Below are 27,282 nucleotides of genomic sequence, written 5' to 3' on the forward strand. Positions count from 1 at the left end.
CACAGTCTGGGGTACCAGTCCCGCTTTCGTCTTTCCTTTCTTTCCGCGCTCTTCGGCTGCTCAGGAACTATCTGGCTTGCCTTCTAATTGTCCTCTGGGTGCCTTTTTGGAGCACCCTGCAGACACATGTCCATGTTCTCCACAATCAAAGCACTCCCGAATTTGAGATACTCAACTCGATGTTCATCAGTCAATCAGGGAGGTGTATCCTTCTTTTTCTGAAACTTCCCTCTACTTTTGTTACCATTGGTCGAATTTTGTCTGGTCCTTGTTGTCAAAAGTTGATAAGTCAGATAAATAAGATTACCCGAATGCATAGCACACTTTTGCTTAGCATGTCCCATCAGTTGTTGTATGGACTCGGACTTTTGCAATAAGCAGTAATCTCGTATCTCTTTGGGTAGACCACAGCAACATCGCTCGATCTGTTCCTTGAAAGTGATCTTTTTCAAAGAAGAGGCCGGTAGGAAAGTATCCGAAAACCTCTGGCAATAAGTATCCAAACTATCGTCCTTGATCATCAGAAGATGATTCCAAGCGGTAACCACATCACGTTCGTACTCCTGAGTGAGCCATGAGGGAGTGAAAAGACGCTTAAACTGCAACCACTTTGTTGGTGCTTCCTTTCGTAACAAAAGAGTGGACCACCAAGTTTGTGCATTTCCTTTCAAGAAGGATGCTTCCCTCTAAATCTTGGAGTGCTTTGAATAGCGCCCTCCTGAATAAGCTATGACGAACTGCTCAATAAAGGTGAGGGCCTTGAGGGTATCTCGAAAGCCTAAAAAAGTATCAAACTTTAGTGCTTGTCCACCCTCCTTGAAACTTTGGTTTTCTTGCTCTTGTCCTCGAGAAAGTCATATTGGTTGGCTCTATAAAATGCTTCCTCTTAGAATAAAACATCGGTTCATAGGAGTCCGAACTCTCAGAAGAGAATGAATCTCCTCGGAGCTATCTGAATGTTTTCGGGATCTTCAGTGGGATCTCCTTTTCTTAGCCTTCTTTTTGTTCTTTCTGTGTCTTTGGGTCTTTCTTCGTTTCTTGTCCTTTTTGTCCTCATCAGTTGAATCAGAGGAGGAAGAGTTGTCGGAACTATCAGAAAAGGACGAGGACGAACTGGATACACCCTCTAAGCGTGCACGCTTCTTTGTCTTTCGTGCATTTGCAAAAGTAGACTTACGACCCAAGTAGCCAGGGTAATTTGCTGATCTACTGTGTTTCTTTGAATGCTTCTCGGTCTTCAAGAGTCAGTTGACTCGTCTTTGGACTACGTCGTCAAGTTCATCTTCAGTGTACACCCGCGGAACAAGTGCTTTCTGCAAAGCTGACTTCAAAGGTGAATCAATGGTCGTACGCCATTGAGAATGCATCTCATCAATCGGGTGCCTAGTCAAAAAATTTGCGTATTGAGGATCTTTAGAATACTCGAGCATCAGTCGAGCACAGGCATCAGCCTGCTCGTAATGCTCCATCTCCATTCGTTCATACTTCGTGGACCGAGGAGGCCCGTACTTCTTCTGAATCAACACAAGGTGGCTGTCGTCCATTTGAATCTTCCGTGTTCTCACTCAATTTTGAGTTGCAAGGTGGTTTCTTCTGATCCTTGCGCGATTCATCAATTGAATCCATGTGTGTCGCGATCGGATTCTCCTTGGAAAGAAAATGGACTGAGCCTTGATACCACTGTAACAGTGTCACAAACTGACAATGTGGCAACCCTGCCCGACAACCTAGACAGCACTACGGGTTCTGATTGCGTGGACAGCAGTACAGAACTCTGTGAATCGCGCGTTGGCATGCTGATGTGACAGTAGTACGGATCTCCACGTTTTGCACTGACATGCCACGTGGCAGGCTGTAAGGATTCCCGCACTTTGCGCTGGCTGCTTTTGGGGACAGTTTTTGGACCAAATTCTTTTGGGTTTTGTTAGGTGCAGCAGAATGAATGTTGTATTTCTCAGGATTAGTGATCTTTATTGCTCAAGGTTCCTTTAAGTTCTTTAGGGAAAGAGAGAGCTTTCCATCTTGTAGAGTACTGTGGTCACGAACAAAGTGAGTGGATATTGTGCATGCAAGTGAATGAGACTGAGAGAAGAGATACGACACCGAGAGGTTGTAAAACCCTCCTCCGAAGGCCCCACTCTCGTCGGCGAGAGTGGTCTACTTTGATTGCACAAAGTGTACAATGCGTATGCAATGGACTGATGCAATGGGATTGCGCCGATGACGACGGCGGTGATGACGACGACGACTTGATGGCTGAAATCTGGGATCTTTTATCTGCTGATTTTCATGGACTGTTTCGGGGCTGAAATGACTGGTTTCCTTCTGCTGCTTATGGCTGAAAATGACTGTTCTTGTCGGGGGTCATGCTGAGAATGAAAACGCTGATGCTGCTGTTCTGTAGGCTGCGTTTTTAGGTGGACAACCTTGGCTGAAAAACGCTGCCACAGCAGGTTCACTAAAACTGAAAAACGCTGGTCTTGAAAACTGAAGTCGCTGATGACTTGCTGGCAAAAACGCTGGGATGGGCAGCAAGGTCTAGCGTTAGTACTTGATGAGAAAAACGCTGAAGTGACTTGCCATGATGGGGCTGATCTGCAGGTGGTAAAAACGCCAGGCAAGGTTGGTTGTTGGCGATAGGCAAGGTTGGTTGTTGGCGATGCTGGATCTAGGGACTGTGGGAGAAAACGCCAGGCATGGGAGGTGGATGGCGAGGGCTCTTGATGCTGAGGGGGGTATTGCTGAGAAGTTGCCTGTTGAGCGGGAAGCTCCTGCTGCCTCTTCTGCCAGAAAGTGCTAGCTTGGGTTTGCTTATATATTAACTTAGCAAAATTTCCCTACCTACTTTTGTTGGAAAGTCACTTAAAAATAATAAGTGAAAATAACCAAAAAAAGGAAAATAGGCTAAATGCACTGGAAAATTCCCCTAACTGATGCTAATGGATTCTGATGGGAATTCCGATGATCATGCTGTGTGCAACTGGAGAATATGCATCTATGCTAAGTGACTGGGCATGCACGGTCTACGAATAGACTCACAAAAGTGCCAGATCACTGCAAATCTAAACTGACTTGACTGATGGGAACCCTGCTATGGTGTAGCTTGTCCACGGACACATAGGGTTGGGATGTGTCACGTGACAGGTTTATTGCTTTTGAACTGAATGCTTTTGGGGCTCTGCTTTTTGGACAACCGCTCTAAGAATAAATAGAACCCTTGGGGCCTCACTCTATAGAGCATCTCAACGCAGAGTCTAAGAGCAGAGGTCCCGCCGGAGTCTTACTTTGCTCAATCATTAATATAAAAAGAAACACCAAGGGGCGCCAGATTTTGGGGCCAATATCTCTGGCACAGAACTACACCGGGCCGCGTCGACTCTAATTTTTAAGTGTGATAAAATTGTGAAGTATTTTAAGTGATTCTCTCGTGTGTCGTGCCATGTTCCGACTTGGGGTGCCCAACTCTGTTATAGTGGTATCAAAGCTTCAGGCGTGAGCTTTTCTCAAAGCATATCAGTCCTACCAAAGAGCAGACAGAGCTGTTGGGCACTTTGGAAATTGTTATTGAAGAATCTTCGTGCCCCGATCCCAGACGTATAAGCGACTCCCACCCTTACTTCATCGCGCATCGGACGCGCTCCCGTCTTCATCGCTCTGTCTTATAGAGCATAAGCCATAAAGAACCCTAGATTACACATGGGTTCTCGTGGAGAATCTAAAAGAGATAACACATAACACCTCTCGGTTTAGGCAAAGAGAAGTTGAAATCCGGCACGGGAATTGAAGAAAAGAATGAAGAATACGACAAATTTTTGGTAGGAAAGTTTGCCAAAAGCCCTTTAAAAATCTCTTCGATGGCTAAGAATTTAGATATGCGACAGAAGGCTGTTGGGGTTCATCAACACAAGAATCTCTCTCCACATCCATGCTCTCAAATAGAGAATCAAACTTCACTCCATAATCAGACTCATCAAAAAACACAGTTAGACAACTTCAGACAGAAGAGCAAAGTCAAAGCCAAGAGAAGAAGATCAGACACAGTAAGAAACTCCATTGATCAAAGCTTGAACACATCTCGTGTGTGGTGTGTTTGTTACCCACGACTTCTACTATAAAACAGAGTTACAACTGTCTAACTGAATGTTCTTGGCATATACATCCGACTCAGCAAAGGCCGACCTAACAATAATCCGACTGAAGCTAATTCCGACCAGCATGACATAATCCGACTAAGCACTATTCTGACAATTCTATTACCCTTTCAACAAAGGCGACATTGATCCTTTCAACAAGCTCTACGCATTGACATGAACGGATCTTATATCCAACAAGTCTGGAAAATTAGGGTTTTTTTTTGTAAAAATTTTCGGTATGTGTGGAATTAATGTTTTTGGAAGCTCTTGTTATTTGTGTACACATAACTAATAGGAGCGAGGAACATACATATGAAAGCGTTTGGAAGCATGGAGCTAGACCTCGACTCTTTTGCAACGAGGTGACCATTTGCTTGAAATTTTGCGTGTTTTGCAGGAAAAATCGAGAATGACATGGCAAGGAATTTGCGTCTGAAAGCAATCGGGAGCGATGGCAACTCAGGAATTTGCATCTAAAAGCAATCGCGAGCGACGGCAACTTTGGAATAAATCCGTCGATTCAAGATAAGAATCGTGGATTTTGTTTGAAATTTGAATGAATGATGATGATGAATGATTTTAGTGCATCAAGATTCCCATATGAATGAGATGACTGGATATTGCGCTGAGCGCATCAAGAGTTCCTACAGGATAAGATGGCTACACAAGGATCTAGGTGCATCGAGACTTTTGGACGGATGAGATGACTAGATTGAATGATTGAAACAATGTGTTCAGTATGAACTAAGTGTGTGATTTTTGGACTGCATGTTCAATGAATGAAGGAACTTTAGAAATAGGAATTTTCGAAGATGACTCTGATTTGCGTATGAAATTAATGTTTTTCTGGAAGATCTGATATTTGTGAACAGATAACAGGTGAAATCAAGAATAAGACGATGACGAATTGGGAGCAACTACAGCTCCAGAATGAACCCCATCACGATTCGATAAGAATCATGAATTTTGAATCATCATGATGATTGATGATGAATGGTATGATTGGAAACCGTGGTGAACGCATCAAGAGTTCCCGAGGGATGAGATGGCCACACAGCGATAAGATGACTAGAACAGAATGATTGAAACACTATGTTCGGTATGAACTCAGTGTCTGATTGAAGAACTGGAATTCCCAGAAATAATTACTCACACATGTGATTGTGTTGAGTGTAGGATTGAGAGATAGAATGATTGACCAAATGACTGCACCATTTCAGTCTTAAGACATCTACGGACATGATCACAATAGGGATTAGTTAATCTCATATCACTGAGGTCCGGTGTGGATCTAGATGCGATTGCTAAATACATTGCCAGGAATCATGGTCCTAGATCTGAATGGATTATATGTGATATGATATGAATGTAATGTGACTGTCGTCTTTGTACAAGTGCTAGATTTGTGTCCTCTAGGGGGTCGATAGTTAGAGTCAGTGTCTACTGAATTGGTTTATAGCTTATGTCTGATGTTGCAGGCATAATCGAGGGCGATTACAATTCTTTCAAGAGGGGGGTATGTCACAAATTGATGACGTGGCAGCCCTGCCCACCAACCTCGACAGCAGTACAGATTTCTGATGACGTGGACAGCAGTACGAAATTCCTTGAATCGTGTTGGCATGCTGACATGGAGCAGTACAGACCTCCACGTTTTGCGCTGACATGCCACGTGGCAGGCTGTATGAATTTTTGCAATTTGCGCTAGCTGCTTTTAGAGACAGTTTTTTACCAGATGCTTTTCGGTTTATTTTTCTATTGAATTGAATGCTTTTGGGGCATCCCTTGTAGGGATAAGTAGAACCCTTGGGGCCTCACTCTGCAGACCATCTGGACGCAGAGTCTAAGAATAGAGGTCCCGCGGAAGTTGTACTTTGCTCAAGCATTAATATAAAAAGAAATACCGAAAGGGGCACAAGATTTTGGGGCCAATACCTCTGGGCACGGAACTACGCCGGGCTACTCTAATTTTAAACTGTGATAAAGTTGTGAAGTATTTTAAGTGATTCTCTCGTGTGTCGTGCCAGATTTCCAACTTGGGATGCCCCAACGCTCTTACAAACAGACTCACCTCAAGTCGCGAATCTGGTACGACAAACGAGAAATCACTTAAAATCACTTCACAAACTTTATCACAATTCAATAGAGAGACGACACGGCCCAGTAGTTCCGTGCCTAGAGGTATTGGCCCCAAAGTCTGGTGCCCCTTTCGGGATTTATTTTAATATTAAGGATTGAGCAAAGTACAAATTCCGCAAGCCCTCTTTGCTCAGTGCTCCGAGGCAAACCCGAGGGAAAAAGAAGCCCTAGTTACAATTTATAGGCCCATGGCCTTCCAAAAGTAGTACATGAAAAGCTTCAATCTCAAAAGCATCTGGTCCAAAAACTAGCGCTCCCAAAAGCTGCCAGCACAAATCGCAGATTTCCGTACAGTGCCATGTCAGCAGCCAGCAGAATTTGCAGAAGCATCCGTACAGCCCTGCCACGTACACAATTTGGTCTTTTTTAATAACTCTGGTGTCCCCAAGGCCCCATCGGACGGGTACCCTATAAGTTGGAACAACTTATAATCTTTTTAATTATGTCAGTTTCGTGGACATGCCACGTCATTACTTGTGACAGGCACTCATAGTACTAGGACGCCTCAGGACAAGTTGTATGAGGATGAGTGCCGATGTAAATATAGAGGCCTCTAAGAGCAGAGACTCTTCGGACAGATATCTCACAGCTAGGCCAGACGAGAAATCTACACTCTTACTAGACTAAGAGACATGGCGTGGTTTGTGTCAGTGCCCCCCCCCCCCGGCCCCAAAAACAAAACCTATTGAGGACCCAACAACATGGCACACATATGCATGGTTTAGTATAGCATGGCATGGTTTGTGTAAGCGGCACCTCCCGCCCCCCCAAACAAAACCTATTGAGGACCCGATATGCGGAGGGATTCTATCTAAACCAGGTCAGGTTCCCTATACCAGAACCCACAGACCCATAACGATCCCTTATTTCTTTACTGAGGGCTGGCATGGTTTAGTCTAGCATCCCCCCCCCCCCCAAAAAAAAAAAAGCTATTGAGGACCCGACAACAGGGCTCACATATGCGGTGGGATTATATTTAAACCAGGTCAGGTTCCCCATACCAGAACCCACAGACCCATGACAATCCCTGATTTCTTTACTGAGGGCATAGTATGACAGGCCATACAGAGACTACAGCATGGGAGAGCATCTAACCATACTGATTTTCCAGGAGAGCATTTTATATATGCATCAAGGACCCTGTCACTCTTCATTGATCACATCTTCAACGGGGCCTTGATGCTTAATATACGCATACTATAGTGCTTTTACACAAGGCAGGGGACCACATGGTCTATGCCAGCTACAGGACTTTCATGATTGGCCACATACAGCAGTTTGGGCTCTTGAGAACCTTGACATATAAATCCTTTTTCTCATATGCACGAATGAACAACATACATACTCTTCTGCTTATTGAAATCTAGCTGTTTACCTTTACAGCCACATCCTTCTTTGCACCCTTGATTCTGGCCCGATGGACCTGCACAACACAAAATTGTTCAAAACATGCCTCATGAGCAATCATACATGCACCAAAAGTGTGATAAGCAAGATAATTAGCACCTTTCTTAGTTCAAATCATTGTTCTTTCTTAATGACACCACATGCCATCTACTTATCATCAAGGTATAAATCAGTACTTAGTAAACAAATTTTAAACTGAATTGATGAACCTGAGCCACAGATGCTGATCCAATTGGGTTAGACTGGAACTCCTCGAACAAGTCCTCCATGGTGGAACCAAGCTCGTGCTCAAGAACACATTTTACAACAGGAAAAGGTGTTGCAGGAGCAGAATCACACAGTGTAACCAACTTTCTCACCCATGCTTGAGGGGCCAAGTCAGGTTTTCCGACAAGCTGGGCGATCTGCACATTGATGACTCATTCAAAGCCATGGTCTTGTAGTTTTCTGACATTCAGGCATACGTCAGTCAAGTAACACCCATCACTCAAGGATTGTCCCTCCTCTCTCTCACACACACATATGCATGCATGCATGCGCACAATAAATATCCAATCATTAGAAAGAGGGAAAACCTTTAAAAAGAAACCTCCAAGTTCAGAACATAGAGAATACACTTTTTCAGCTGCCCATTCATGTTGATTTTCCCAGACTTGTTCTTGTGTTTCTTTGCTAATGAACTGACTCCGCAATTGGCAGATCTGTCATGCATAAGTGAGCGGAGTCAAAAACTAACTTAACCACAATGACATCGCATTGTATTATGATCAGAACTGTACCCCTGTCTAAATTCTTCTTTTCCCACAAGTAAGGATGACGTCAACTGCCTTATAGGGAAAACATCTCTTCTAATGGGATCGATGAAGATCCTACCAACATACAACCTTAAATCCAAAAATCCATAACCAATGATATAGGGATAGCCCCAAAGTGCTTAAGCTTGTTACGGACACAGTAATGGAGAGTAAGCAGCTGATTGATTTTCTATTTCAGCTAATAAACAGCACTTTCAGCTAGAGTTATGGACAACCTGGCAGATACTCATTTTAAGAATCCCTTCAAAAATTTGCACTTCATCAAGAAGCAAACCTATTGATCCATTCAGAGTAATTGAAGCATACACGGTACACTAAATTGCAGGCAAAAATGAAACAAGGAGGGCCAAAACAATTCACAAATCACACAATCAAAGAAATCTACCTATAAACAAAAGATTCAGAATCACAACAATTTCCCCATCTCATTAGCAAGAAATTTTCAAGCTCAAGTTCTTTAACACCTTGGGGCAAACTGATTTTAAAGCCTTTTGTCTAGCAAATTGTAGCGCGGATAGTGTGTCGTGCTCTCTACAGTGGGTGCTCCTCAGTGCAATGTGCGTGACAATCTCACTCAAACAGATTGAAAACAAAGGAACAAATAGACAACAACTGAGCTCACACAGACACAACACAACAGCAGACCACAACATATGACTCAACTATCTCAAAGAACTCATACAGACTCTGGCGTGGCAGCACACTCAGCTCCAACCCAGGACTCACAGGTACAATGGGGTACAATGGGGTGTCGAGGCTCAAAATGTGCGGGGATGGTGAAGACATGCTATGTATATAGACTCACTCTAGACAACTACGTAAAAGACGATCATGACCAAACCGCTACTACTCATATATACAACCATAAAGAGCCACCAACGGCTCATAAATGACAACATCTAAGTCTCTCTCCACTGAGTGATGGTGGTGACCTGGCCACAATGTCCACTAGACCACCGTATCCCTGCCACGTGTCACTGCCCAGCTAGTCCGTCCAGTGTGAACCGACCAGACCAAAGACCAACTGTAAAGTCCAAACTGTACTAACTGTCCTGTGAAAGTGACACTGTAGCCTGCTACAGGTTGCCCGCCACAAGACTGCTCCCTGTCTTGGAGAGCGGAAACTGAAGAACTGAAAGATCTGCAACCAGGTCTACTACTAGTAAAAACTCCAAAAGGTGATATCTACTGGTGGTCGGATGATGGAGGGGGAGGGGGAGGATGGTAGAAAGGTGGATAAGGAGATGGAGGCCATGGGTATGGTGGGGGATAGTGGCCATGAGGAGGGTACATTGAATATGGAGTGGCCACCCCATGGGCAACAGCAAACTGAGTAGGGACAGGTGAAAACCCAGGAAAAGACTGAGTAGGCTGAGAAGATGGGACAGGTGCAAACCCAGGAAAAGATTGAGTAGGCTGAGAAGGTGGGACAGTTGGTGGGAATCCAGGGAAGCTATAGAAGGGCGGTGGGAAAGAGGTGGATTGGGAGGGAGAAGCCAGAGAGGATCCATGAAACTATGAGGAAGCCGATCCTGCTGGCTTAGACTCCATAGTAGTAGGATTTGTTTTCTCAGCTGCTTGAGAAACCCCTGAATGAGCTTTGGAAACGTCCGTCTGTATCTGTAGTGCCATAGCAGGAACTTGCGTAGAACTCGGAGTTGTAGCTGTAGCTGTAGCTGTTTGTAAAATGGCTATAGATTTGTATTTGGCACATGAGGGACACACTGCATGTACCACACGAGAAAGTTCCTGAACTGCGGCCATATCATTTGCCTCTTTTAACTGTATTTGTTGAGTGCGGACAATATGTTTGAGGTCCAGTACTGTTGAGTGAGAATCTTTATGCAATCTTGAGCCTGAGCAATTAACATGTCCCTATCCATCGATCGTTGAAGGTGGCTGCGCACTTCCCTTTGCATACTGTCATAGACAGCGCAATGCAGACCGTTAGTACCTTGCAATGTGCAATGAGATGGCTGCATCTATAATCGTTGAAATTTGCTCTTCTGTCTGCATCTAAAAGTCTATCGGCTTGAGGCACAAAATTGGCAAACATGTCAAGTTGCCCAGAGCTAGGTGTGCCAGAGCTAGATGCCCCTGCAGTACCTCCATGTGCCCCTACACTAGGAGTAGTAGTAGTAGGTGGTACTGCCGACACCAGTGGAGAGTGTGTTTGGGTGCCTACAATACTACTCACAAGAGGTGGTGTAAAAGTAGAGGTGGCCACAGAAGTAGTCATGCTCACTCTTGGGTTTGCGGTATCGACGTCAGAGATTTTACCTGATTCACAGAAGGGTAGTGTTGCTAGCTCCTCTGTCGAAACCTTTTGTACTTTTGCCCTCTTGCGTAAAGTGCCTTTCCCTTTGGCCATTTTGGAACGACCTTGTTCTTTGGCATCATCTTGCAGAGTGAGAACAGCGGTTGCATCTGCTTTTTGCTACATAATTTGCACTACCCAATACATCATAGGGGTTGCATAGCAATTGAACCTCTCCGCTTTTCCTTTACGTTGAGTCCGAAATCTTTTTGCCCTGTCTTGTAGCGCCTTAAACAACAGATGGTGAAACGGATACGGCAAGCAGTGGCAGAGACAAAAAAATGCATCACATATTCCTGGAGAAGCTGGAGAAGATGGAACTACTGCTCTTTCCGGTGCGCGCAGTAAAAAATAATACTGTAAAATTGAGTACAGTTGCTGATTCCTGTGATAGTCTCCATGTGAGTGCAGCAACAGTTCTCGGCACGCATTTGCAATGTCTTCCGGGGAGAGATTCGAGAAGGTTTTTGTGGCGGGCAAAGGTGCACCTCCATTGTAAGGGTAATTCCATTTAGTTTTGGAAAAGTAAGCAAGAGGGCACTCAGCTTGGCACTGGAAATTGTGCAGGACAAATCGGCCTGAGCCAAATTTTGGAGACCCAGGTGTATCATTTGCTGCTGAGAGAACACATCTTTGAGTGCCGGGTTTGGCGCCTGTACATGATAGATCATTAGTAAGGGTACCTTCGAGATGGCACCAGAAGGGCGAGGCACCTGGAGAGTGGTGACCTTGCCAGCGGTGACTGATTGGGGTGAATCTTCCTCTGAAGATTCTCCGGACAGTTGCTCTGAACTAGGGGTATAGTCTGATTTATTGTCAGTGCTATCCCTCGAGGAGGCAGAGCACTCTTCCTCCGACTGGAGGTGCTGCTCTTGATTCCGAGTACGAACCATATTGATAAAATATACCAGAGAATCTTTTGGACTGAATCTACAATTGTAAAAACCTGTAAAACCTGTGTTCTTAAGTTCTCACCTGGCACCTGAGGAGAGCTGGCACCCTAAACCATACTGAGATACATGTTCTCTAAACCACATTGAGATACATGTTTTCGACCACAACCAAATACATGTAGCAAGGTCAAGGTCAATCTGCCATCTTCAAGTACTATCCAGGGTATGGGTAGCACAGAGAGAGGAACGCCTGGCGATGGAGAGAGATGGTGGCGATAGAGAGAGGAACCCTAGCGAGGGAAGTTGGAAGTTGCCTGGCTGAAAACGCTTGCAGAGAATTCGTGCTGCGCTGATTTATGTTTATTAAACTGAGGCTCATTTTCTCTGAGTTGGAAAATAAAGCCAGTTAAGTATATGCTTTTAATATTTTATGTGACTTACGTGGAGACATTTGAAGGCGAGGGCGAGGGCGAGGGCGAGGGCAAGGGCGAGAGGCAGCATGGGCAAAGGCGATGTCCCAGGGCGAGGCCCAGCATGGCGAAGGCAAGGGCGAGGCCGGCAGGCAGCAGGCGGGCGAGGCCAGAGGCAAGGGCGAGGGCGAGGCCCGCAGGCAGCCGCGAGGGCGAGGCCACAGGCGTGGGGACGTCGAGGTCTTCAAGCGAGGGCGAGCGCGAGGCAGGGGAGGGTAGTGTCCAACAAGGACGAGGTCTAGCACTGCATGCCAGGGCAAGCCAAGGGCGAGAGGCGAGGTTGGCAGACGAGGTTGAGGCCAACAGAGGCAGGTCAAGAATGAGTTCGAGACAGGGCTAAGAGCAGATCAGAAGTCTTGGTGAGTCCTACTGCTTGAAAGAGATAAAATGCGAAGTTTTAATTGCTACTGAACAATTAAATGGCACACCCACAAGAGACCCAACTGGAGAAAGCAGACTTCTATAATAGCAAAATTAATTTAGTGCCATGTTAGGAGCACTAGAGATGATCAGAAGCTTTGATAAAGCATTAGTCAACTGAGATAATGGTAGGCCAAATCAAGGTCAAAGAAGCAAGCACAGTGAAGCGAGCAGTGTTAATCAAGAAATACCAACGGAAACTGATGACTCAAGGTGAACCTCAACAAGAGTGAGAACTGTAATATCCTCAAAGAAGGAGTCCTACAAAATTTAGAACCACGCTCACCAGACCGGCGAAGGACCAGAGAAAGGAAAGGGTACAAGAGATACTGACAGAGAGTGGTTTTTCCAAATTTTAGAAGCATGCCCATGCAACCAGTAGAAACAGGAGAAGTAGAGAGTGAATGAGATATTGATGGGGAACATTAAGATCCAGTTTAGGGTTGAGGAGTCGGAGAAGATCAACAGTTGATTTTTGACCCTTGACCGTCAGCATACAGTATGATAGCTTTTGATCCTAGATCCGTTGACTAAAGGCAGAGGAACTCCTTCAAGGGTGACTAATTGTACGGCCCCTTGGGATAGAATCTCCATTACCATGTATGGTCCTTGCCGGGCTGGAACCAACTTCTTTGCTTTTTTTAGGTATTTCGCTTGATAGAGTAACACTAGGGAACCCTATGTTATTTTCGGCTTTCTGAGATGGCGATCATGCCACACTTTGCAAAGAAGTTGCTTGGCTTGGAGAGCGTGTGAAGCTAACATCCTCCTTTCTTCTACCATTGAGAGACGAGAGAGGTTTACGGAAGCAATCCCCGTTGTGACGCGAACACTTCCCACTCTTGCTGAACCTGAGTTGAACTCATATGGTGCAATTGCTTCTAGACCAAAAGCTAGCTGGAATAGGGTGTGGTTAGTGGTTACCTTGAAGGAGGTACAATAAGCCCAAATTGTGCCGAGGATGGCCTGAGCCCAAGACGTTGGATGCAGGTGACAAGCTTTCCTGAGAAGTGCGATTAGCACTTTGTTAGTACTCTCAGCTTACCCATTTGCTCTAGGATAGTAAGAGCAAGATTTGCAATGAAAAATCTTGTAGTTCGTGAGGAGTGTGGAGATCAGGTCGTTGACGAAATGACTACCTCGATCACTGGTGATTTCCAGAGGACACCCAAACCTGCAAAAAATATTTTCATACAAAAATTTTGCGACAGTGGCGGCTGTACAATCAATGGTAGCCACCACTTCGGCCCACTTTGTTGCATAATCCGTTGCTACCAGGAGATACTTACGATTGCCGGGTTGAGTAGTTGGAGTAACTGGACCAACAAAGTCCAAGCCCCATCGCTCAAAGGGCAACCACGCCATAGATACCTGCAGGGGGTGATTGGATTGCTTGCTAGGCTTGGGCGCACATCACTGACAGAAATCACAAATCTTGACATGAGCAATAGCATCTCTAAATATATAGGGCCACCATAAGCCGGTCTGTAAGATTTTTTGCGCCGTGATGTGACCAGGGTAGTGGCCACCTGTAGGACCACTGTGTGCATCCTCCAGAATGTGGTCTACTTCATGAGGGGAGACGCACCTGCGCAGCACACCATCTCGCCCAGATTTGTAGAGCTGTCCGCCAATCAAAGAGAAGGGTCTAGACTTCAGCAAGAGTCTTCTTTTTTGCAAGGGAGAAGCATTCTCAAGATATAGGCCAGTAGAGAGCAGATGTAACACATCTCCATACCATTATGGGGTCGTGTCGACCTTAAAGAAATGACTATCTGAAAAGTCATCATTAACCCCAGTATCGGGCTCACCTGTATGTATGCAAGAGAGATGGTCGGCCATGACATGCCGCTTGCCTGGACTAAGAACTACTTCGAAATCGAATTCCTGGAATATCAGTAGCCACCTCAAGACTCTTCCTACAACTTGGGATTTATTCAAAATATAGCGTAGCCCATGATGATCTGTGATGATAGTGAAGTGAACCCCTAACAAGTAATGACGAAACTTTTGTAAAGAATACACCATAGCCAAACCTTCCCTTTCTGTGGTGCTGTAGTTGCACTCTGCTTTGGTGAGCACGCGACTTACATAGTGAACAGGGCGATCCAAGTTGTACTCCTCACTAGGCTGAGTCAGCACAGCCCCCACAGCTAGCATCAGTATGCACATGAAAAGGGAGAGACCAATCTAGAGCCACTAAAATAGGTGCTTTAGTGAGGCGCTTTTTGAGGTATTCAAATGCTTCAGCCTCAGGTTTTAACCATTTAAAGGGTACTGTAGCACTAGTGAGTCGGGTCAATGGTTGAGCCACCTGTGCATATATTCGTATGAACCTGCGATGATAGCATGTGTGGCCTACAAAGCTCTGAACACCTTTCCGGTTGATGGGAGGTGGTAACTTCAAGATTGCCACGATCTTCTTTGAGTCAGGTGCTAAACCTTTGACACACACCACATGGCCTAGAAGTGTGCCCTCAGTGACCAAAAAGTGACATTTGTTAGGATTGAGCTTTAGCCGTGCCTCTCTGCACCTGAGGAAGATAGCAGAGAGCTGAGCGAGGTGCTCCTCTAGATTTTCCACTGGGGTTGAACATTGGGCACCTGAGAAGGTCGAAAAATTGTCCATGAAGATGCAAAGATGATCCGTAAGTAAAGGACAGAATATAAGATATACTGCTCGATTGAAGGAAGGTGGAGCGTTTTTCAACCCAAACGACATCCTAGTGTAGATAAAAATACCCTAGGGAGTCACAAAGGCCGTTTTAAGCTGATCACCTGAATAGATGCCCAACTGATTGTATCCACTGAACCCATCCATAAAACTGTACAATACATGCCCTGCTACATCTTCGAGCACACGCTCAGTGAAAGGTGTGGAGAAACCATCTGAGATAGTTACCTTGTTTAGAGAGCGGTAATCTACGCACACAGATTTTATTGGACTGCTTCTTAGGCGCTATCACCATGGGTGATAACCACTCAGAGTGCTCCACAGGTACAATGATCGCTGCCTCTTGCATTTTTTCGAGCTCTAACTTGACAGCCTCTGCATATTTTGGGTTGAGCTTGTAAGCTCGGCCTCTGATAGGCTTAGCCCCTTTAACCAGAGGGATAGTGTGGAGACCCAATTCAAGTGGGATCCCTTCTAAATCTTTGTAGGACCAAGCAAAAACATCTTTAAAAGAGTGTATAAAAGAAACTACCTGATCAAGTAATGCGGGATGCTCCCATAACCAAGCTGCTAAGAGGACATGTTGAGGGTTGTTAGGGTTGCTCAAGTTGACTTTTTTGACCGGGTCAGGAGGTGTAACTGTAGAGGGTACTTCGGAAGTTGAGAAGTGAGCTGCCCCTTGGAGCTTCGAAACATCATGGGCTGGTGTTTGATCGATTGGAAACTCTGCATACTCTTCTTGTAACCATCCTGGTGGAAGCTCATCGAAGGGTAAATCTTCAGACACAGACATAGCAGAGTGCTTTTGAGGGGGCGTAGCGTCTGACATGGGAGATGTTAGAGGAAACGGCGAATCATTGGCCAGTTCCTAAAGAGGAGATTTCTTCCCCCTTCAGTGATGTGTTATAGGTTCACCAAGACCGACGGCTTCCATCAAAGGAACACTTGAATCAAGGGAATCAGGGACTAACACACTTCTTCGACTGGCACACTTCCTGCTGTAGGGCTGGGGACATTGGTGTTCGCCCGAGGAGCTGGGAGAGAGAGTGTTAACGGTACAGGTGAAATTTGAATAGAGACCACATAGCATGGCATCGAGGTGGTAGCTTCCAGCCACTGCAACATGTCTTCGTCAGACCCGTTGGGTGGTAGGGTTGCTCAGGGTGGGGGTTGGACATGTCTTCGTTAGACCCGTTGGGTGGTATGGGTTGCTCAGGGTCGGGGTTGGACTGTACTGACAATGAGCTGTGATAAACCACTAGATCCATACCTCCTTCGAGCCGGATTGGTTGCATGGGAGAGCCAGGAGTATGTATCCACATGGAGTGGTTTCCCCAATCATGAAGTGCCTTAGTATGCCGCAACCATGGTCTATCAATCAGCAAAGGAAATCCTCTCTCCACCTGAGGAAGACTGACCACCACAAAATCCAAGCTAAATGTGAAGTCTTGTACCATCAGAGGCACCTTCTCTACTATGCCCACAGGGTAGACTCTTCTCTGGTCTGCCAATGTAACAGTGAATGGAGCAGGGCGAGTGGGCTGCAGACCTAAGGCCAACATAGTAAATTCTGGCACCAGATTGATCCCAGATCCACCATCCACTATGACGCCTGAGAATTGATGCCCAAGAATAGACACAGTGAGATGAGGACTTTTGTAGTCAGTGAGGGGAGCAGCTAGATATGAAATCATGTAGGACTCCAAGGGCTACACAAGACCACGGTATAGAGACTGGATGATGGAAAGGGTGTCACTTCTAAAATTTGCATCAAGTCGAAGCATATCGTACAGTGACACTTGCTGAAAGGTGTTTTTCAAGATAGACTCTACTGTAGGCTTCTCTCTGTTGATTAGATCTTGCTCTGGTATCTTAAGCTTCTGCAAGTCCTCTACTGCTTCCATGAAAGCACCATTAATATTTGATAGAAGAGAGGTAGGTTGGCTCTTGGCACTACCTGCTGGTTTTTCAGCTACTAAGGGAGTTTGATTCATTTGTGTGCCTGGAGATGAAAAAATTGGACCACCAGGGAGGCTGAAACCAAGAGCAGCTCTCTGTGCCCGTGTGAGCACACCAGCCGGCTCTTCCACTTGCTTCAACCCATCTCGAGAGGCAAGTGGAAGGCGGGGCATGTGGAATGGTGCTTACTGTGATGAGGTTAAGCTTTGAGAATGTAAACTCCTGCTTGGTCTGGCTTGTGCTTGTAGATGTGGATGCTCGTTGTTTTGGGCAGTCCTTATTATAGTGATCCTTAGCTTCAGGACAGTGTCGGCAAGGAGGGGACCCTTCTGGCAATGGACATTTGCTCTGATAATGTCCATACTCTCCACACCTGTAGCACAAAATTGGCCTATTGGAGGGGCAAGGTGGTCTCGGCCCTTGCTGCATGGGGTTGGATGCTGAAGTGTAGAAGCTTTAGGGAACTGAAGGAGTACTAGCATGATAAAAAGTTGGGGATGCAAAGTTGTTGTGCATACCTTGCATAGCTTGCATAGGAGCTGTTGTCAACAGAGGTGGCATCGGGTTTTGATGGCCATAGGGTGAAACCATGTTGGATGCAGGTGCTATCCCTAGTTGGAGAGAAGGACCTAGACTTTGTTGTATTTGCGGCAATCCCTTGATATAGTAGCAATCCTTGTCTTCATGCCCCGAATTTTCGCAAAAGTGGCAATAACAGTCCTGTGGAGGATGTCTTGGAGAGCGACACGAGCTACACCATACCATAGCCTTAGTCTCCTGCTGAGACGAGAGCTCTTCTAGCTCTCTCTTGATTTGATCTAAAGCCTCAAGATATGGTGGTTTCTCCTGGCAAAGAGAGATTGATTTCTCCTCTTGAAGAGCGCGTTGTAGTTTTAGGGCTTCGATTCTCTACATGAAGAAGTCAATGGATCAGCAGGACTTTCCGAAGACACAGAAGAGGTCTCTATGTGAGGGGAGTTGTTGAACAACTTCCTAGCCCCCTCTATCCTAGTAGCAGCTGCGATGAACTCCTCCAGAGTGGCGTCGGATCAGAGACTCTCTCCGAGTTTTTGCTGAGAAGTTTTGGGAAGCGCCTTCTCCACCCACTTCTTAACCATAAATTCCCCAGGTTGCTGGGGAAGCTTGGCAACTAGAGACTTGGTTTTAGTCATAAGCTCTGCAAAAGTCTCCTCTAGCTGGAGCAGCATGTTGGCCAACTCATCCAAGACCTTCTCCTGGTAGTCACCTGGCCTGAATGCTGCACAGAACTGTTATCTTAAGGTTGCCCAAGTTGCAAAATGGTTCTCTGCAAACTGGCTGTACCATTTGTCAGCTAAGCCATCCAAGGTAGATGGAAAGAGTACCAAATAAACATCTTCTCTGTTAAGACCACGGCCCCTACAGAGAGATACAAACCTCCTTGCATGGTCGTCAGCATCTTCTGAAGAGAGTCCTTTGAAATTTGAAGGTAGGGAACTTGATGTTTACCTTGGCCAAAACACTAGCCAAAACCTCCATGGCCCCTTGCTCAGGAGCCTGTTGCTCAGGAGCCTGCTGTAACAGGATAGGAGAGAGCTTTACTGGGGAAGGTGATCGGGAAGATGTGGAACCGGATGGAGGAATGGGTGATGTCGTATGTGGAGGTCTGGGTGACGAGGTTGATGGACTTCTACTAGGTACCAAGCATCGTCTTCTGTTGTAGTACTTCAGAGGACTCAGTAGTGCGCTTTGACGCTCGACTGACTGCCTTGTATGTGTCATGCAGTGACCACCAATCCAACCAAGATTTGGGCAAGAAAACCTTGAACTGGCTGAAGACTGGTCTAGGCTCTACTAGACCAGGCAAGTGACTAGACCCAGGCTGGACCAGGAACGAGGAGGACTAGACCAGGGTCGATGAGGACTAGACCAGGGACCACGGCTGGTTGGACCAGGGCGAGAGAGAACTAGACCAACTGGACCAGGGCGAGAGGAGAACAGTGCATGGGAAAGTAGGCAAAGCTAGATAGACCCAACTAGCTTCAAGATTTGTACCTCACAGAGAGTGAGACTTCAATTGAGGTCCCCAACATGATCACCAAAATGAGAGCACCTGTAGCGCGGATAGTGTGTCGTGCTCTCTACAATGGGTGCGCCTCAGTGTAATGTGCATGACAATCTCACTCAAACAGAATGAAAACAAAGGAACAAATAGACAACAATTGAGCTCACAGAGACACAACACAACAACAGACCACAACATATGACTCGACTATCTCAAAGAACTGATACAAACTCTGGCGTGGCAGCACACTCAGCTCCAGCCCAGGACTCACAGGTACAATGGGGTGTCGAGGCTCAAAATGTGCAGGGATGGTGAAGACGTGCTGTGTGTATAGACTCATTCTAGACGACTAAGTGAAAGACGATCATGACCAAACCGCTACTACTCATATATACAACCATAAAGAGCCACCAACGGCTCATAAATGACAGCATCTAAGTCTATCTCCATTGAGTGGTGGTGGGGACCTGGCCATGATGTCCACTAGACCACCGTATCCCTGCCACGTGTCACTGCCCAGCTAGTCCGTCCAGTGTGAACGGACCAGACCAAAGACCAACTATAAAGTTCAAACTGTACTAACTGTCCTGTGAAAGTGACACTGTAGCCTGCTACACAAATTAAATGCGGCACTTAATCAAGGCACCAGTGTATCTTAAATGGCTAAAGTGCTTAGTCTATTTGGAATGCCTAACTTAATGTGCTGCACAGGAGTACATGTGGCAGCTGGACCATAGCTACCAGGAACAGAAAATCAGAATGTGTAACGAGGAACGAAAATGGGCCTAAATTGCCATTCCCTGTCACGGAAACTCACGTCCATAACATGGAAGGGGATTTCAAACAGAAGTTGGAATGCGAACGGGAAATGAAGCCTGAAATTGGCCATTCTCTGTAGCTATAAGCTGAACTACAAGCTAGTCTCTAGTCCCTAGTCTCTACCCAATGGGGATTCCAGATGGGAAGTTGGAATGGGAACGGGAAATGAAGCCTAAAATTGGCCATTCCCTGTAACTATGAGCTAAACTACAGGCTAGTCTCTAGTCCCTAGTCTATACACGATGGACTAGTGGCAAATTATAATGGACTGATAAACCTGGACCAGTGGACAAATTCACTGGGCTAGTGGACTTGGCTATTGGACTATACGACAGGCACTTTGGCGGACGTGGACCAATTGCAAGCAGGCCATGAGCATGGCCACAAGCCTACCTAACGGACCACACCCATAGTCTACCCACTCTTTTTGTTTTTCCAAGAGAACATCTTCAATTAAAATAAACATCTCAAGGGCACCACAATGCCAATCATCACAGAAGTATGATCCCAAAAAAACCATAAAATGTACAAAAAATGGCCAAGCCTATTTCTTGGTTCTCAATCTCAAGGATATGATCCCAAAAAATCCATTAAGTGTACAAAAAATGACCAAGCCTATTTCTTGATTCTCAATCTCACAAATCTCCTAACATATACATTTATATCATGTCCACTAATGGAAAACTTTCCTCATACCATGTCCTAAGTACAGCAAGAAGATCACTATGGTCTAGGGTGTGCTCAGATGGCACTACCGTCCACCTGTGTGGCTCTTCCCTCCTCCCATCTCTTGATTTAGCCTCATTGTACATATGCTGTTTTTTCATTGGGAGAGTCTCCCCATCATGATTGTTGTAGCCCTCTCTTGCAGAGGTGGTTGTAGCCCTATGGGCAGTTTTCATTAACTAACAGAAGGATCTTTTTCTCGGGAAAAAAAAAAAGTACAGCAAGAAGAAGGTATGATCCCAAAAAATCTATAAAATGTACAAAAAAAGACCAAGCCTATTTCTTGGTTCTCAATCTCACAAATCTCCTAACATATACATTTACATCATGTCCACTGGTGGAAAACTTTCCTCATACCATGTCCTAAGTACAGCAAGAAGAATATCATCTCTATCAAAACTACATGAACATACAACAATTTCCCTAGGAGAGCTGTGGAACTCAGGATAAAAAGGTGGAATCTCTATCAAAGAAGAACAATCTTGAAGAGTGGATAATGTGGAGGATCCCTGCACCTGTACACCTGTTTAACTTGAGGTATCTCTATTTTCCTTATCGCCGCCTCCTCTTTCTCGCTTCTCTCCTCTTGGCTCTCTCAGCCTCTCCTCATTGATGAGGGCGTCAATGATTCTCAAGGGGGGAAGTATGTTCTGTCCCAATCATAGGAGAGGGGATCTAGTCTATGACACTATCGGGATGGGTGTCCAGTGTTCGGATGGAGGTAGTGTGAACCCGGCCAGTGTGACCGGTCACTTTTATAAAAGTAGGCCAAGGCCTCATTTGCAAGGATCGACCCCAGTTGGAGAGTACCAGACTACCAGTGGTTAGCCCGTGAGGGTAGGAGTACGCGAGGTCACCTCAAGGATGTGAGGCCGGGTGGTATGGGACGCATGGTCTTATAGGTGCACACGTACGTCCTTGGACGCTCGCCTTGACAAGGGGGTGCTATGATGATGGCTATGGTCAGGTGGTTTGTCCAACGAGTGTCCATAGGCAGTCCCTGTAGCCAAGAGATCCTCCCGCGAGTTCGTTTCATTAGTGCTCATGTATCTTGTTGATATGGCACCCCCTAGATTGCTTCTATTGCCTTTTAATCAGCATGAGCAAGTTTTCTAGTGAATCAATACTTTTTTTTAGCTTAAACACTCAAGACTGTTCTTTATGAGTTGGTTGAGCACGGCACGTGAAGTGCGAAACAAAAACCTGCTCCAAGTTCTCGCAAGTTCCTACAATGGTTGCTAGGGCACTTTTTACGCTCACTAGGAGGAGGCTTATTTTCAGCTTTTTATGCTTTTGGCCACCGCCTTTAATTGTCTATGGGTGTCTCATGTAACTATTTGCAATTCCCTTGCGGTCGGTACCTTTCGGCACTTGAATGTAAGCTATGTTTTTTATCAAAGAGAGTGACAGAGTTAGGGTCTAGAAGGTCAAAGGCTGAGAGAGCCAAGAGGAGAGGCAAGCCAACAAGAGGAGAAGGAGATAATGGAGGCAAACAAAGACGCCTTCAATTAAATAGCTATTCAAACACAAAGATCCTACTCACCTCATCTCTATGCCTACTATACATGAACTTTATATCTAACAATGAATATTTCTTTAGTGGCTTACCTGGACAATGCAGGTCATATGGCAGTTGGATGCACTAGGAGCATAGAGCGTCCACCACAGTGACAATATTAAGAGGGAGAGACAGGCAGAGTTGGGGTCTAGGAGGTCTGGAGATCCTGAGCTTTTACAACTCTAACCGATTCCCAAGTAGCAGACTTGCATTTAATTAAATACTCGTCATAAGCAGATTTGCACGAATGACAAGTATGGTGATCTAAAACAGCCTCCGGTTCTCAAAGAATATACTCGAAACCGGGGATCTCTATCCAAAGCAATGGACTCAGGCATGCCATGTAATCGAAAAATCTGTGAGACAAACAGTTTCGCCAAACAATCGGGCTTAACTCTCTTCTTTACCAGAATAAAGTGGGCCTACTTGCTAAATCTGTCAATGACTCTCCAAATCCCATCATGCCCACTTTGTGTCTTAGGAAGATTAAAAAAATTTAAATAAATCCATCGCAATGCTTTCCCAAGGGCAGAAGGTATGGGTAAAGGTTGTAGAAGTCTTGGTGCATTATGCCTGTGAAACTTGACCTTTTGGCATCCTAAGCAACTGCGAACAAACTCTTCCACATGCTTTTTGAGCATCGGCCAGTAAAAGTAAGACTCAACTGTCACGTGACACATCCAGCCCTATGTGTACGTGGACAAGCGACAACATGATCAGTGTTCAGTCAGTCCAGTCAGTTTAGATTAGAAGTGATCTGGCACTTTTGTGAGTCTATTCGTAGACCGTGCATGCCCAGTCACTTAGTGTAGATGCATATCCTCTGGTTGCACACAGCATGATCATCAGTATTCCCACTAGAATCCATCAGATTCCATCAAGGGAATTTTCCAGTGCATTTAGCCTATTTTACCTATTTTTGGCATTTTTCACTTATTAATTTAAGTGACTTTCCAACAAAAGTAGGTAGGGCAATTTGGGTAAGAAAATATATAAGCAAACCAAAGTTAGCACTAAATGGAGGCAGCAGGAGCCAAGCTCAGCAGGCAACTTCTCAGCAAGACCAAGCCTTGGTGGATTCCCTCCAATCAACAGATTCCCCCTCATCCCAGCGTTTTTGCAAAGCAAGCCTCAACCTTGGCGTTTTTGCATCAGCAGTCATCGCCATACCTCCCAGCCACTAGCGCTTGCATCAGCATCATCATCCATCGCCGGAAAGCAGACAAGCTAGCGTTTTTTATTTCCAACAGCCTAGCGTTTTTGACAAATGCAGCCTGGCGTTTCATGAGGATTCGGCCCCCTAAAGAAGCAGCAAGATTCAGCCCTAAGAAGTAGAAGATTCAGCTCGGAAAGACCATCAGTTTTCAGCCTTGAGAAACCTTAGTTTTCAGCCCTAAACCTGCAGATTTTCAGCGTCAAAGACCCACAGAAATAGTTCTCAAAATCAGCGTTTTTGGACTAGTCCGCAGATTTCAACCCATAGCGTTTTTGGACAGCGGTAGAAAGATTGCAAATTTCAGCCCTTACGTCGGTCTCGTCATCACCATCGACATCGCCGACATAGCCTAGACTTGCATCAGTCTCATGCATCACCATTGTACCGGATTGTGCAATCATAAGTAGACCACTCTCGCCGACGAGAATGGGGCCTTTGGAGGAGGGTTTTACAACGTCTATGGTGTCGTATTATTCTCTTCTCTCTCTATATCTCAGTCTCATACACTTGCACACACAGTGTCCATTCACTTTGTTTATGATCATTTCACTCTCTCATTAAGAACGGAAGGCTCTCCCTTCCATAAGAACAAAAGGAACCTTGAGCACAGTTCGGAGCACTCATCTTGATCAAAGTTCAAACATTCATTCCGCTGCACCTTACATTGGTATCAGAGCTTTGGGAGTGTTTTGTATCACTCAAGAAAAGAACCACATAATTTTTTTTTGCTTGTTGCGGTTGCACGAACCCAAGTTCACTTGGGCGTGTCGATTCCTAATCATGTTTTTGAAGAGTGACAAGAAACCCAAGAAAGAAGGGCTTGTCCAGCCTCCCCTTGTGCCTCTTTTCACTCATTGAGAGCGGACCGTGCACTTAGCGACCGGCCAATTGACGTGAGGTGGGAAAAAGCAACCTTGGTGTGAGCGCAAGGCCGCCAAGGGGTGCGCCCGCGGAAAGGAGTAGACTCGGGTGAAGAGAAGATCCTTCTCAAACACAGATTGCGAGCCAAAGAAAACCTCAAGAACCGCAAGACCCTCAAGAACCCAAGAACCCAAGTTCCTCGTGAACTTAAGAACCCAAGACCACAAGAACCCACGACTTCAGAATGGTCATCACTCGAAGCGGAATGGATACTTCGCTTGGAAGTGATGAGCATGAGAGAGGCGACGAAGAATTTTCCCCACCAGGAGGTTTTTTTTACCCTTCCCTATCTACGGCAAGGATTGCACTAACTCCTATGGAGGAGTTTGAGCTGATGTTTATGGAACGGAATTTAGAACGAGAAGCAAGAAATGCAGAAAGAATGGCAGAAATGAAACGCAGACATGTAGAAGACAAAGCAGAAAGAGAAGCAAAAAGAAAGGCAACACAAGAACAGCGCGACCGACACATGCAAGAGTTCTTGTGACTCTTTTCTCAAGTGCCGGATGCAAGAGATTCAGAAGACGGAGACTCTCTCAGTCTCTTCTTCTCCAAAGCATGACACACAGGATTTGCATGATTGTGAGCAGCATGATGATTTGAATGATAATGATTTGCATGATGATTTGGTTGACAATGACAAGCATGATGATTTGCATGATCAAGATGTGATTTCTCACAAGCATAATGAGTTGCATGAAGATGATGTGATTGTTCACAAGGATGATGTGTTAGTTGATGCTATTTCTAGCGAAGCTAACCTCGTTGTAGATACGATCAATCACGAAGGATCGATCTTGGCTTTCGAGTCAAGGTCCAAAGCACCCCCTCAAGAAGAACCGATCTTGGCTCTAGAGCCTAGGTCCAAAGACCGCTCACGGGAAGTATTATGTGTTCGCATGATTGATACGCACGCATTGTTCGAGTGTTTCATTCGTGATCGTTTCCTGTATTTTAGTCAGCGTCTTTATGTGATCCCTTTCCCTAGGCATGACATATTGTACGTTGAGCACGTTTCACTCATGAATGAGCACGAATGTATGCGGATTGTTCATGAAAAGCTGAAAAGTATGCATTAACGGAAGTCACATTCCATGTCTCTTCCTTGGCACGACACAATTGTAGAAAGAGCACATGAAAGTATAGCATCAAGCATGGGCATTTCCGTTGTGAATTGCCACAGTTGATTGCTCTAGATCATAAGAGAAAGATTCGATCTCATTGTTTGCGTGTGTGTGGTGAACGGTTTGGCACTCCTCTCTTTGTTCATCTACATTGCATGCACAGTCTTTGAGGAAGACAAGATTTTCTCCACTCACTTTACATGGAATAGGTATGTTCATGGTTTTGTGTTGGAAATGGTTTCAGGAATTTTCAGCCATGGAGATTCCAGAAAAAGAAAGAAGCATGACTATCGACGAAGTTGAAGCATTGAAGGAGCCACAGAAGACTTTGTGTCGCTTTCAGCGCGGCCCAAAGAAGCAAGCGTTGCAGACCTTTATGAAGTTCAAGTACCGCACGACCCACACATCAGAGTGGGCCGGCGAAGAGTCCCTTCCAGGATTCCGGATACTATTGGCGATCTCCCTCGACGCCATAGAGTTCGGTACCAGTACCTCACTTTGAAAAGGAGGGGAGAAAAGGAGGGGGTGTCGCGTGACACATCCAACCCTATGTGTCCGTGGACAAGCTACAGCATGATCAGGGTTCAGTCAGTCCAATCAGTTTAGATTAGAAGTGATCTGGCACTTTTGTGAGTCTATTCGTAGACCGTGCATGCCCAGTCACTTAGTGTAGATGCATATCCTCTGGTTGCACACAGCATGATCATCGGTATTCCCACTAGAATCCATCAGATTCCATCAGGGGAATTTTCCAGTGCATTTAGCCTATTTTACCTATTTTTGGCATTTTTCACTTATTAATTTAAAGTGACTTTCCAACAAAAGTAGGTAGGGCAATTTGGGTAAGTATATAAGCAAACCAAAGTTAGCACTAAATGGCAAAAGAGGCAACAGGAGCCAAGCTCAGTAGGCAACTTCTCAGGAAGACCAAGCCTTGGTGGATTCCCTCCAAGCAGCAGATTCCTCCTCATCCGAGCGTTTTTGCAAAGCAAGCCTCAGCCTTGGCGTTTTTGCATCAGCAGTCATCGCCATACCTCCCAGCCACTAGCGCTTGCATCAGCATCATCATCCATCGCCGGAAAGCAGACAAGCTAGCGTTTTTTATTTCCAACAGCCTAGCGTTTTTGACAGATGTAGCATGGCGTTTTCATGAGGATTCAACCCCCTAAAGAAGCAGCAAGATTCAGCCCTAAGAAGTAGCAGATTCAGCCCAGAAAGACCATCAATTTGCAGCCTTAAGAAACCTCAGTTTTCAGCCCTAAACCTGCAGATTTTCAGCATGAAAGACCCACAGAAACAGTTCCCAAAATCAGCGTTTTTGGACTAGTCGCAGATTTCATCTCATAGCGTTTTTAGACAGCAGTAGAAAGATTGCAGATTTCAGCCCTTAGGTCAGTCTCGTCATCGCCGACATAGCCTAGACTTGCATCAGTCTCATGCATCACCATTGTACCAGATTGTGCAATCATAAGTAGACCACTCTCGCCGACGAGAGTGGGGCCTTCCAAGGAGGGTTTTACAACGTCTCTGGTGTCGTATTATTCTCTTCTGTCTCTATATCTCAGTCTCATACACTTGCCCGCACAGTGTCCATTCACTTTGTTTATGATCATTGCACTCTCTCATTAAGAACGGAAGGCTCTCCCT

At 45.5% G+C, this 27,282-nt stretch overlaps 1 protein-coding gene across 1 annotated transcript in view; it reads right to left on the bottom strand.

Moving 5' to 3' along the window:
- Nucleotides 1-7,615: 7,615 nt before the first annotated feature.
- Nucleotides 7,616-27,282, bottom strand: part of LOC147460274 (uncharacterized) — a 34,431-nt gene continuing 14,764 nt past the window's right edge. The window contains exons 2-4 of the mRNA XM_086511356.1: nucleotides 8,255-8,380; nucleotides 7,889-8,083; nucleotides 7,616-7,695 (exon numbers count right to left, since the gene is read on the bottom strand). Coding sequence (XP_086367482.1) covers nucleotides 7,636-7,695; nucleotides 7,889-8,083; nucleotides 8,255-8,380 — 381 coding nt within the window. The 3' untranslated portion in view covers nucleotides 7,616-7,635. The remainder of the gene's footprint in view (nucleotides 7,696-7,888; nucleotides 8,084-8,254; nucleotides 8,381-27,282) is intronic.

The sequence above is a fragment of the Adiantum capillus-veneris genome, chromosome 4 (assembly GCF_014529385.1).
Source record: "Adiantum capillus-veneris isolate H3 chromosome 4, ASM1452938v2, whole genome shotgun sequence".
NCBI lineage: Eukaryota > Viridiplantae > Streptophyta > Polypodiopsida > Polypodiales > Pteridaceae > Adiantum > Adiantum capillus-veneris.